Source organism: Raphanus sativus, unplaced genomic scaffold (genome assembly GCF_000801105.2).
Source record: "Raphanus sativus cultivar WK10039 unplaced genomic scaffold, ASM80110v3 Scaffold3633, whole genome shotgun sequence".
Lineage (NCBI taxonomy): Eukaryota > Viridiplantae > Streptophyta > Magnoliopsida > Brassicales > Brassicaceae > Raphanus > Raphanus sativus.
This window is the reverse complement of record NW_026618938.1, coordinates 1-10,342: the sequence shown is the minus strand read 5'-3', so window position 1 is coordinate 10,342 and position 10,342 is coordinate 1. Positions and strand designations below refer to the sequence as shown.

Below are 10,342 nucleotides of genomic sequence, written 5' to 3'. Positions count from 1 at the left end.
GAGCAAGTTGGTCTCTTTGTTCCCGATTGCGATATTGGTTCTGCTGAGCTGTGATAAGATTCGAATCTTAGTTGATTCTATGCCTTGCAGCTTAGGTTCTAGTTCTTAGCAATTTTGGATCTTTGTTTGATAGTTAATATAAAGTCTGGTACTTTCTTTGTGGGTAGTCCATAAAATCCTGAAAATTTTATTCATTTCGTAAGAAGAGTTCTTAAGACTTTCAAATCTGACACTAGGTTGGTTAGTTTCATGTGATAAATGGAAGGTTTATTCACACCATTGCTTCATTGCTTCACACCATTGCTTCATTGCCTTTTTGTTTTGTTTGCAGTTGGATTTGGTTATGTAGATGATGTAATGACTTGAGTCACTCACCATTATATTATTGGCTTTTGAATTTTTCAGTGTGTTGTGGATAGTAACTCATGGGGAAGAAAGCGAAGAAGAAGGCCTCCCGATCCCCAACGAAGGAGAATCACTCCAAGAAGGTCTCTGAACAGCCTAGTGAGACCGGGGAAATAGCTGAGGGAGATGCAGTTCAAGCAGTCAAGGAGAAACAAGCTTGTGTTCATTTCGGTAAGGGTGTTAATTTGGATAAAATGTTGGAGAGGATCAAGTCTTCCCCGCAGATTAAGTGTCAAGAATGCAAGGAAGGGGTGAGAGGAGCTAAAGCAAAGGGTAATAAGGGGAAACATGCTTTTTCTTCTTCTGCTGCTGCTGAGCCAAAAGCTGACAAAAAGGCTATTTGGGTTTGTTTGGAATGTGGGGCTTTTGTCTGTGGAGGTGTTGGTCTGCCAACCGGAGCGCAGAGTCATGTTGTCAGGCACATTAGATTGACTCGCCACCGGTTGATGATTCAATGGGAAAACCCTCAGTTAAGATGGTGCTTTCCGTGCCAGTCGTTGCTCCCTGTTGAAAAAGAAGAGAACGGTGAGAAGAAAGATGTGTTGGTGGAGGTTGTAAAACTGATGAAAGAGCGGTCTTTGAACAGTTTAGCTCCATCTGATGCCGAAGAGCAGAGCTCAGGAAGTGGCAGTATCACTAGTGACATCAAATTACAAGGTGCTGCTGTGACCAGTAGTGGTATAGAAGCAAGAGATGGTTACGTTGTGCGAGGGTTAGTTAACCTTGGGAACACATGTTTCTTTAACTCGATAATGCAGAATCTTCTTTCCTTGGATCAGTTACGTGATCACTTTTTAAAGGAGGATGCGTCTGGTATCGTTGGGTCACTTGCTTCTTCCCTCAGAAAATTATTTACCGAAACGAAACCAGAAGCAGGGTTAAAGAGTGTGATAAACCCTAGAGTCTTTTTTGGGTCTTTCTGTGTTAAGGCACCACAGTTTAGAGGATACGACCAGCATGACAGTCACGAGCTGCTACGCTGTTTGCTAGATTCCTTGAGCACCGAAGAATCAGCATTGAGAAAGAAGCGTGGTGTTTCTGATAACGATGAGAAATCTACTACTCTCATAGAATCTGTATTCGGAGGCGAAACGTCTAGCATCGTTTCTTGCATTGAGTGTGGGCATTCATCAAAAGTCTATGAGCCGTTCTTGGATCTCTCTTTACCCGTACCGTTCAAGAAAACCCCTCCTAAAAAGCTGCAAACCGTTTCTCTAGCAAAGAAAGCTAAGCTTCCACCAAAAAGAGTCACTAAGCATGCGTCAAAGGTGAGTGAAGTTTCAAAAGTCCTCCCAGCTAAGGCTCTGTCGGATCTGAAATCTCCCGGAAAAGCTGCGGTTGTCACAGGTGATTCAGATGCATCCTCTTCCAGTGTAGCGCCAATTGATAATGGTACGGTCTCAGAGACTCATTCTGTTGATAAGCAGGCCTCAGAAAGTGTAACACAATGTGATACTGTTTTCGATAGCTTCTGGTTGGATATTATTGGACCAGAACCCCTTGGAGATGAGACGAATGTGGATACGGAAGATAATGTTAGTGACAAAATCACAACTACTGAGGCTAATCAAATTCTTCCAGGTCCAAATATTCCTTCCAATGCCTCAATTTCGTTGGCTGATCAGACTTTGGAAGGTAACGCAGAGAGGCTGATGCAAGATAATGACGAATCTGCAAAGGCAGAAACCATCTTGGATGAAAAAGATGTACAAGCTACGCAGCCTGATGAATGCACGGCTACGAGCGGTGTTTCTACTGAAATCAATCAAGCTAGTTGCACTGGTGGTGATCCTGGTTTAGGTGAAAGTTCTTCCTCGGTGAATCCTTGGGATGAGGAAGAGCTTCCTCTGATGGTAGCAGACTCGCAAGTTCTGTACATGCCATACAAAGAAAACATATCCTACGATGATAAACCAGGCGAGGGTGAGGCATCATCATCGTCATTTGTTGCTGGTGATCATGAACCGCAAGACAATGATTTTGTTGGTTTAGGCGGTTTATTTGATGAGCCTGAGGTTACTGAAGGGCCTGTTGTTTTTGGACCTCCTTGTAAGGCTGAAGCTTCTTCGGGAGGTGTTGGTTTTATGGCGTTCAGCAGCGAGTCTGATCCTGAAGAAATCGATGACTCGGATTCACCTGTGTCTGTAGAGAGGTGCTTGGCTCATTTCACTAAGCCTGAGGTTTTGTCGGACGACAACGCTTGGAACTGCGAGAACTGCTCAAAGAACCTGAAACTCCAACGGTTGAGGGAAAAGAGAAACTCCAAGAAAGAAGATTCGAGATCAAGCAACAATACCAGCAATGGATGGGTGAGTGAAATTGAAGATGGAGAAGCCGATGGTTCTGCTGTGAAGCAAGATCCAAGTGATGGTTCTAGTAATGTCAATGATAATGGAAGAGAAGCTATGAGTTCTAACTCAGCTAACGACAGTGAATCCGATGGAAGTCAAGACGAAGGCGGCGAAGACTCTGAGAAAGTGATAACAGTGAAAAGAGATGCAACTAAAAGAGTACTTATAAACAAACTTCCACCTGTCTTAACCATTCATCTAAAGCGATTCAGCCAAGACCTGCGTGGTAGGCTAAGTAAGTTAAATGGTCATGTTGCTTTCAAAGAAGTCATCGATCTTCGACAGTATATGGACTCAAGGTAATCATCTCCTCTCTTCTATATTATCCATTTTTTTTAACTCGAGTCTCTCAACGGTATGAAACTGTTTCTTGTGGTTCCATCAGGTGCAGCGGAGAAGCTCCGCCAGTTTATAGATTGGCGGGATTGGTGGAGCATTCAGGGACGATGAGAGGAGGTCACTATGTGGCCTATGTTAGAGGAGGAGGTCAGAAAGGAAAAGAGAGTGTGTGGTATAACGTAAGCGATGCACATGTCCGTCAGGTTTCGTTGGACAAGGTTATGCATTCAGAAGCGTACATCTTGTTCTACGAACGTTTCTTCACACAAGACTAAGATTATTTTTTTTCTTTTGTTAATTTCCATTATACTGAAAAATGAAAAGAAGAAAAAGGTTTTGAAGATCACATTAGATCAAATACCCATTAGTTTTGTTTTTTTTACTACACTGTTATGGAGTTACCTTACATATGTATTATCAGAAACATGTCTGAAAAATATATTGTTTCCAAATATTTATTTCATAAAAATATTTTACTGTGACGAGCAAAGAGATCAAACTAAAGTGTGATCTCAAGTGAATGATGATACCTAACCAAACCAATACTTGTTACGTACAGAAAGCTAAACCGATTGAATCAATTATATTTCGATGTCAAAACCGATAAAACTGAACCGGCAGTGGATATGATCGAACCGGTCCTACCTAGCTACATCTTCCTCTTTCCCCAAGCAAGCAAAAGCAAAAGCGAGCGTACGGACGGACTTGTCCACTAAAAGGAAAGACTTTCGGAGTTTCTGAGAGAGATAATTGACGGGAGGAGGCATGGCAGGAGTATCGCTAAAGTGTGGTGATTGTGGCGCGTTGCTGAAGTCAGTGGAGGAGGCTCAGGAGCATGCTGAGATCACTTCTCACTCCAATTTCGCCGAGTCCACCGAGGCCGTGCTCAATCTCGTCTGCACTACTTGCAGCAAGCCTTGCCGCTCTAAAACCGTACGGATCTTTCGATTTTTCACTCGCTCCCTTTATCTTTTTTTTGTTCTTTGTGAATTTGAGTCTGCTTTGGTTAGAAGTTAACTGGCAGATCTTGATTTGATTGGAGTTTATTTGTAAATGAAATTGATTTTTTTTTCAGTGTTTACCACTGATTTGGTCGTAATCAGAACACACAAAGTTGAGAACTTTGACGCTTTTACTGGAGTTCATTGTTTTGATTGCCTGTGGAGCTTTGGCTTCTGCAATTTTGTACGAGTTTGATGACCACTGTGTTTTGATTATCTCTGATTTTCTTTTCTCGTTGCTATTACAATGTGAAGGAAAGCGATTTGCATACGAAAAGGACAGGGCATACTGAGTTTGTGGATAAGACAATGGAGACTGTAAAACCTATCAGCTTGGAAGCTCCTAAGACTGCTATGGAGATTGACAACCCTGATGGTTCCAGTGGTAGTGGAGATGCTCCTCAAGGTACAACATTGTAAATGCTAATTCTTATGTGTTGCATTAGTTTCTGAATGTGACGTCAACGTTGTTTCTTATGGTCCTTTCTGTTTCCAGTAGAGATGGTTGTTCCAGACGTTGACAAAAACATTCTCGAGGAACTTGAAGCGATGGGCTTCCCTAAAGCTCGTGCTACTCGAGCACTCCACTACTCTGGTAAAGATCTCGCATTTTTCACTATTGAGTATTGATTGAGTGTTGTGCTTGATAAATGAAGTTTTTAGCTTGATCGTATGCGGCTGAGCTCTTGAACACCTATCATTTATCTCAGTGAAGCATGTTAATTTTATACGTCAAATTTGAAGATTTAATCATTTTGCATCTGAATATTTTAAGTTCTTTTGCACACTGCTATATTCTTTTCCGTTTTTTTTTTAACTTTCAACTTCATTCCTTCAGGTAATGCCAGTCTGGAGGCTGCAGTTAATTGGGTGGTGGAGCATGAGAATGATCCTGACGTAGACGAAATGCCAAAGGTGGGTGTCTTATCAATAGTTTGGTTTTCAGCAGAATGTCTTTTCTTAACTGTTTTTTTCTTCTTGATAATTTAGTTCTTTGTCTCAGGGTGAAAAGTGTTTGCCTTTCCTGAATATGACAATTTTTATGTCAACTTTTTTCCATTGTTTATTTCATTTTAACCAATATAATATCATTCTGTATTAAGCGTATATGTGTTCTTAAGATTACTTCTCTTACTGTAAGTGTAATGTCTATGTTGTTGACTGTTTGCGTAGGTACCTGCTAACTCTAATGCTGGACCTCCTAAACCTGCTCTTACGCCAGAAGAAGTCAAGATAAAAGCACAAGAACTAAGGTACTATGAGTATTCTCTTTTACAGTGCATGTTCATTTATTTTGTAGCGTCCACCATAGACTAAGACATCACTATTTTTATCATGTTTTTCCTTCTTTATTCAACTAGTATCAAGACAAATGTCTACACCTCGATTAGTATTGCCTTATTGGTTAACTGAATCCTCTTTTTGTACTGTTCCACATCACAGGGAACGTGCACGGAAGAAGAAAGAAGAGGAAGAAAAACGGATGGAACGTGAAAGAGAGAAGGTTTCCTCTTGATCCTTTTTTTATAAAATGCGTTTATCTACATATACTTAATATTATGATGGTTCAACAATGGTTATTCTGTTGTGTTAAAATTAACTTTTGCTCTACTGGCTGCAATTTCTGTGCAAGTATCTAAAGTATAATACCCTAAGGATATGCATATAGATAGTGTTAGATATTGATTGTGCCATGGCTGAAACTGTCAGCGCCTCTTTTGTTATTTATCTTTTTAACATGTTCGTATTTTTGTTCAGGAGCGAATTAGGATTGGCAAGGAACTCCTAGAAGCAAAGCGGATAGAAGAAGATAACGAAAGAAAACGGTTGGCTTTCTTCTACTTAATAGTGCCAGGCTTGTCAGCTCCACTCTTATTTGTGTATTTGCTTATTCAAGAATAAATACTTATTGGTTGTGTATTTCAGTATAATCCTTTTGCGTAAAGCCGAGAAAGAAGAAGAAAGACGGGCTAGGGAAAAGATCCGTCAAAAAGTTGAAGAAGACAAGGTATAGATTTACATGCCTTTTGCATTTACATATCTCTTTCTCAACACAAACCTTGAAGACTCATTATATAAATTATAACAAGGCTGAAAGAAGGCGAAAACTAGGACTGCCTGCAGAAGATCCTGCGGCTTCTGCAAAACCCTCAGTGCCAGTTGTGGAGGAGAAGAAGGTAAACGTTTTCAAAAAGCAAGTTATATTTATCCTCTTCTATTATGTGCTTAGAGAGACCTTTTTTTTTTGCTAGAGTTCATTGCCTATTAGACCCGCCACTAAGACTGAACAAATGAGAGAATGCTTGAGGTCGCTTAAGCAAGCCCACAAGGTAAATACATATCCAGTAGTTTGTTGGTCTCACGTAAACCTGTGTCTTCATCTGAAAAATTTAGGTGGGAGGATCAAGTAAAACTTTGAGTAAAACAGTAAAGACTTGTTGTTGGTACAGGAGGATGATGCTAAAGTGAAGAGAGCGTTCCAGACACTCCTGACTTATATGGGAAATGTCGCCAAGAATCCAGATGAAGAGAAATTCCGAAAAATTAGACTTACCAACCAAACATTTCAGGTAAACAAACAATAGTTTTTAATGGATCAGTCATTGGTAGTACCAGTATCTTACAAATGATGGTTCTTGGGATGCAACAGGAGAGGGTTGGTTCACTGAGAGGAGGCATAGAGTTCATGGAGCTATGTGGGTTTGAGAAAATGGAAGGAGGAGAGTTCTTGTTCTTGCCAAGGGACAAGATAGATTCAGCTGTTATCAACTCAGCTGGAACAGAGCTCAATTCCGCTATCAACAACCCTTTCTTTGGTGTTCTTTAAACCGTTGCATTGTCTTCTTCTTCTTTCTCTTTGGTATTGTGTCAAATGATGAAACTAATAAAATTTCCAGCTATTAAATATAACAATAAGGCACTCACTATGAATTTTACTGGCATGTGTCATTCTTGTTTCTTCAACGATTCAACTCCAACTAGTACTACTGTCCAGACCACTACTCCGGTTTGAATCTGTACCGAGGTTTTGTATTGTTTTTGAAATGGAAAATCCCAATGTTCATATGTGTAAGAGAAGGTGATGAGATGTTTATACACGTGTAGTCTTCAAATGTATTATTGAAGAAGACAAGGGGACACATGGGAGTTGTATGTGAGGCATACAACAAATAACACTCGCCAAGGTTAATAGGGTCCATCACTTTCTGATGGTTTTAAGCTTGTGTGTGTTGTTTGTATATACATTATCACATTATTATGGTACTGCCATCAGAATCATAGTGTTATTGTTGCTTCATATTTTTCTTGTTAAGAAGGAAATATCTTATGGTTTTCAATTTCAACTATCAACATTTCCCAATTCATCAAACAAGGGGGGGGGGGAAACTTGAATAAATAAAAACAAAAGGGTAAAATGTGTTTAGAAACAATAATATGGGGGCAATTTGGATAAATAAAATAATAATATGTTCCTCTTTCTCTTTCCTTCTTCTTCCTCCGAGAAGACAAAAAGAAACACATTTTAACGAACTTCGATTCCCACAATCACCGACTCGCTCGAATTCTAATCTTCTCGATAACTTGTGAAATCGAATCTCTCTCGAGTTTCAATCGATTGATCGATTCAATCAATCAAACCCTAGAAAGAAGAAATGGTGAGGAAAAAGGTGCCGGAATGGCTGAACAGCACCATGTGGTCTACTCCTCCTCCTCCATCATCTCTCAACGACGACGCTCTCCTCCTCCGCAATTCCCCCTCCTCCACTAAAATGTCCTCGATGAAGAAAGAGACGGATACGATCTCCGTTACTCCCCCGCCTTCCACCGCTTCTTCGGTTCCGTCACCGTCTCCCAGACCGAGGAGGAACGGTAGCAGTAGTATCTCTGGCGAATATGGAAACTCTTCTTCTAGTGTTGTTGCTCCTTCCTCGGCCGAGGACTTTTCCCGCCAGGCTCATCTCTCAGCTGAGGTCAACAATTCATCTTTTGATTTGGTTTTATCAATCACAAAATATCTTTGATCACAAGATTCTTTCTTTTAACTTGGATTAGTTATCGAAGAAGGTGATCAATATGAAGGAACTGAGGAGTCTTGCTTCCCAAAGTTTGCCTGATTCTCCTGGCATCCGCTCTACCGTCTGGAAGGTGGTCTTAGAGCTCTATCTTAGTATATAATTTGATTTGCATACTTAGGCAAGATTTGGTTTTATCTTTGTTGCAGCTTTTGCTTGGCTACTTGCCACCTGAACGTTCACTCTGGTCATCTGAACTGAAACAAAAGAGATCCCAATACAAGCACTATAAAGATGAGCTTCTCACTAGTCCTGTAAGTAGTTCCTTTTCTTGCATTTGGACTTTGTTAGGTTTTTCTCTCATCTAGAAAGCTTTCTTTCTTTACACAGCTATGTGTTTGTTGTACCTCTAAATGATTCTGTGGTAGTTAGTCAGAAATCACATGGAGATTGGTGAGGTCAAAGGGGCTTGACAATTACGAGTTGAAGAGTGGAAGCCGTTGCATGCTTTCCCGTTCCAGAATTACCGACGAGGACCATCCTTTAAGCTTAGGCAAGGCAAGCGCCTGGAATACTTATTTCCAGGTAACCATATCTCTTGCACATATTAACTCCAAGGACAGGATTCATTCAATTTATCAACTAGTTCCAGCATTAAACTCTTTTATTAATAATACAGGATATTGAGACCATAGAACAAATAGACAAAGATGTTAAGCGTACACATCCGGATATTCCCTTTTTCTCTGCTGAATCATCTTTTGCGCGTTCTAATCAGGTGACCTTTTTAGTGTTCGCGTTAGCAAATTCTCACATATATTTGTTGATCCATCAAAGCTCAATGACGTTTCCTTTTACGTGTCTAGGAATCTATGAAGAATATATTGCTTGTGTTTGCCAAGTTAAATCAAGGGATCAGATATGTTCAAGGGATGAACGAAATTTTGGCACCTATCTTTTATGTATTCCGTAACGATCCTGATGAAGATAGTTCAGTAAGTAGACCCTCTCTTTTTGCTACCTTTTTTAAACTACTTTGACAGGATAGGGTCCGTATGCTATATCACAGAATTACCAACTAATTTGAATCAGAATTTTTTTGCCTTTTTTTCTTAGAAGATTTGTTTATGTTTATGTGTTTGCTCTTATCTTATAATTAACTCTATTCAAATCATGCAGTCTCATGCTGAAGCTGATGCATTCTTCTGCTTTGTTGAACTGTTGAGTGGATTTCGCGACTTCTACTGTCAACAACTTGACAACAGTGTTGTTGGAATCCGATCTGCAATAACTAGGCTTTCGCAGCTTGTTAGGAAGCATGATGAGGAACTTTGGCGTCATCTAGAGATCACCACAAAAGTAAGACATTGTTTTTTTTTCTCCCTCTCTGTTATAACTGTTGTGGCATCTATATTTGTCATTCCGTTACGGAAGTTCTAGATACCCCGATAGCTAACCATGTGAACAAGCTTACTAGTATTCTCGTTCTTTGATCTACAGTATAATAGAAATGGATTATACCTTTTGAGATTGCTGACATTGTATTGTTTCCATGGATTACAGGTAAACCCACAGTTCTATGCATTTAGGTGGATCACTCTCCTCCTTACACAAGAGTTTAGTTTCTTCGACTGTCTTCACATATGGGATGCACTCTTAAGTGACCCCGAAGGTCCTCTGGTAAGATTGCCAAATCAATTATTATCTGTTTCATCAGTTTTTTTTCCCATTAATGCTGGCTTGAATGATAGAACTAAGTTATCTTGTATGGTTGCAGGAAAGCTTACTGGGGATATGTTGTGCTATGCTGGTACTGGTGAGGAGGAGGTTGATCGCTGGAGATTTCACATCGAATATGAAGTTACTTCAACATTATCCAACTACCAACATCAGCCATCTCTTGTATGTAGCTAATAAGCTTCGTTCCAAAATGTTAGTCTAAATCTTTCCTTTTTCCCCAACTTTTGATCAAAGCAACTTTAGTTACATACACAAAGCTTTGTTTGTTTGTTTTTACATGGCCCATTTGCTTTTGTCTTTTAAATCTTTTTTTGTTGTTGTTGTTGGTTATGATGATGTTTTCTTAGTGAAAGATAAAAGTTTAATGTCTCCCAGGTTCAACAGAACAAGTCTTGAGAAAATTACATTGACACGTACTTTCTACTTGCAAAAAAACTTAGATGATGTTGATGTGTTATGGCTTATTACATGACTGAGTTTATTTTTAGTTATT

The 10,342-nt window shown here is 39.8% G+C and overlaps 3 protein-coding genes across 4 annotated transcripts; all 3 read left to right on the top strand.

The window, feature by feature from the left end:
* Positions 1-15: 15 nt before the first annotated feature.
* LOC130506763 (ubiquitin carboxyl-terminal hydrolase 2-like) lies at positions 16-3,577 on the top strand. Its single transcript, XM_057001449.1, has 2 exons — positions 16-3,055; positions 3,142-3,577. The coding sequence occupies exons 1-2, from the start codon at positions 426-428 to the stop codon at positions 3,368-3,370; spliced, it is 2,859 nt and encodes a 952-aa protein (XP_056857429.1). The 5' UTR covers positions 16-425; the 3' UTR covers positions 3,371-3,577.
* A 196-nt stretch (positions 3,578-3,773) lies between these two features.
* LOC130506764 (uncharacterized) lies at positions 3,774-7,032 on the top strand. Of its 2 annotated transcripts, none has more exons than XM_057001451.1 (12): positions 3,774-4,028; positions 4,352-4,502; positions 4,596-4,691; positions 4,935-5,011; positions 5,270-5,349; positions 5,540-5,600; positions 5,855-5,922; positions 6,023-6,104; positions 6,187-6,273; positions 6,349-6,426; positions 6,547-6,666; positions 6,747-7,032. In XM_057001451.1, the coding sequence occupies exons 1-12, from the start codon at positions 3,861-3,863 to the stop codon at positions 6,921-6,923; spliced, it is 1,245 nt and encodes a 414-aa protein (XP_056857431.1). In that variant the 5' UTR covers positions 3,774-3,860; the 3' UTR covers positions 6,924-7,032. The 2 variants fall into 2 exon arrangements, with proteins under 2 accessions (XP_056857431.1, XP_056857430.1); XM_057001450.1 differs by having other exon boundaries at positions 4,593-4,691.
* A 560-nt stretch (positions 7,033-7,592) lies between these two features.
* LOC130506762 (TBC domain-containing protein C1952.17c-like) lies at positions 7,593-10,218 on the top strand. Its single transcript, XM_057001448.1, has 9 exons — positions 7,593-8,067; positions 8,150-8,242; positions 8,319-8,423; positions 8,542-8,694; positions 8,789-8,887; positions 8,976-9,104; positions 9,289-9,468; positions 9,673-9,789; positions 9,887-10,218. The coding sequence occupies exons 1-9, from the start codon at positions 7,750-7,752 to the stop codon at positions 10,049-10,051; spliced, it is 1,359 nt and encodes a 452-aa protein (XP_056857428.1). The 5' UTR covers positions 7,593-7,749; the 3' UTR covers positions 10,052-10,218.
* The last annotated feature ends 124 nt before the right edge of the window (positions 10,219-10,342 follow it).

Coding starts and splice junctions, on each gene's coding strand:
- LOC130506763 (XM_057001449.1), top strand. CDS start 426: ATGGGGAAGAAAGCGAAGAAGAAGGCCTCCCGATCCCCAACGAAGGAG. Junction 3,056..3,141: donor CGACAGTATATGGACTCAAG/GTAATCATCTCC, acceptor TGGTTCCATCAG/GTGCAGCGGAGAAGCTCCGC.
- LOC130506764 (XM_057001450.1), top strand. CDS start 3,861: ATGGCAGGAGTATCGCTAAAGTGTGGTGATTGTGGCGCGTTGCTGAAG. Junction 4,029..4,351: donor AGCCTTGCCGCTCTAAAACC/GTACGGATCTTT, acceptor TACAATGTGAAG/GAAAGCGATTTGCATACGAA. Junction 4,503..4,592: donor TAGTGGAGATGCTCCTCAAG/GTACAACATTGT, acceptor TTCTGTTTCCAG/TAGAGATGGTTGTTCCAGAC.
- LOC130506762 (XM_057001448.1), top strand. CDS start 7,750: ATGGTGAGGAAAAAGGTGCCGGAATGGCTGAACAGCACCATGTGGTCT. Junction 8,068..8,149: donor AGGCTCATCTCTCAGCTGAG/GTCAACAATTCA, acceptor AACTTGGATTAG/TTATCGAAGAAGGTGATCAA. Junction 9,105..9,288: donor ATCCTGATGAAGATAGTTCA/GTAAGTAGACCC, acceptor CAAATCATGCAG/TCTCATGCTGAAGCTGATGC.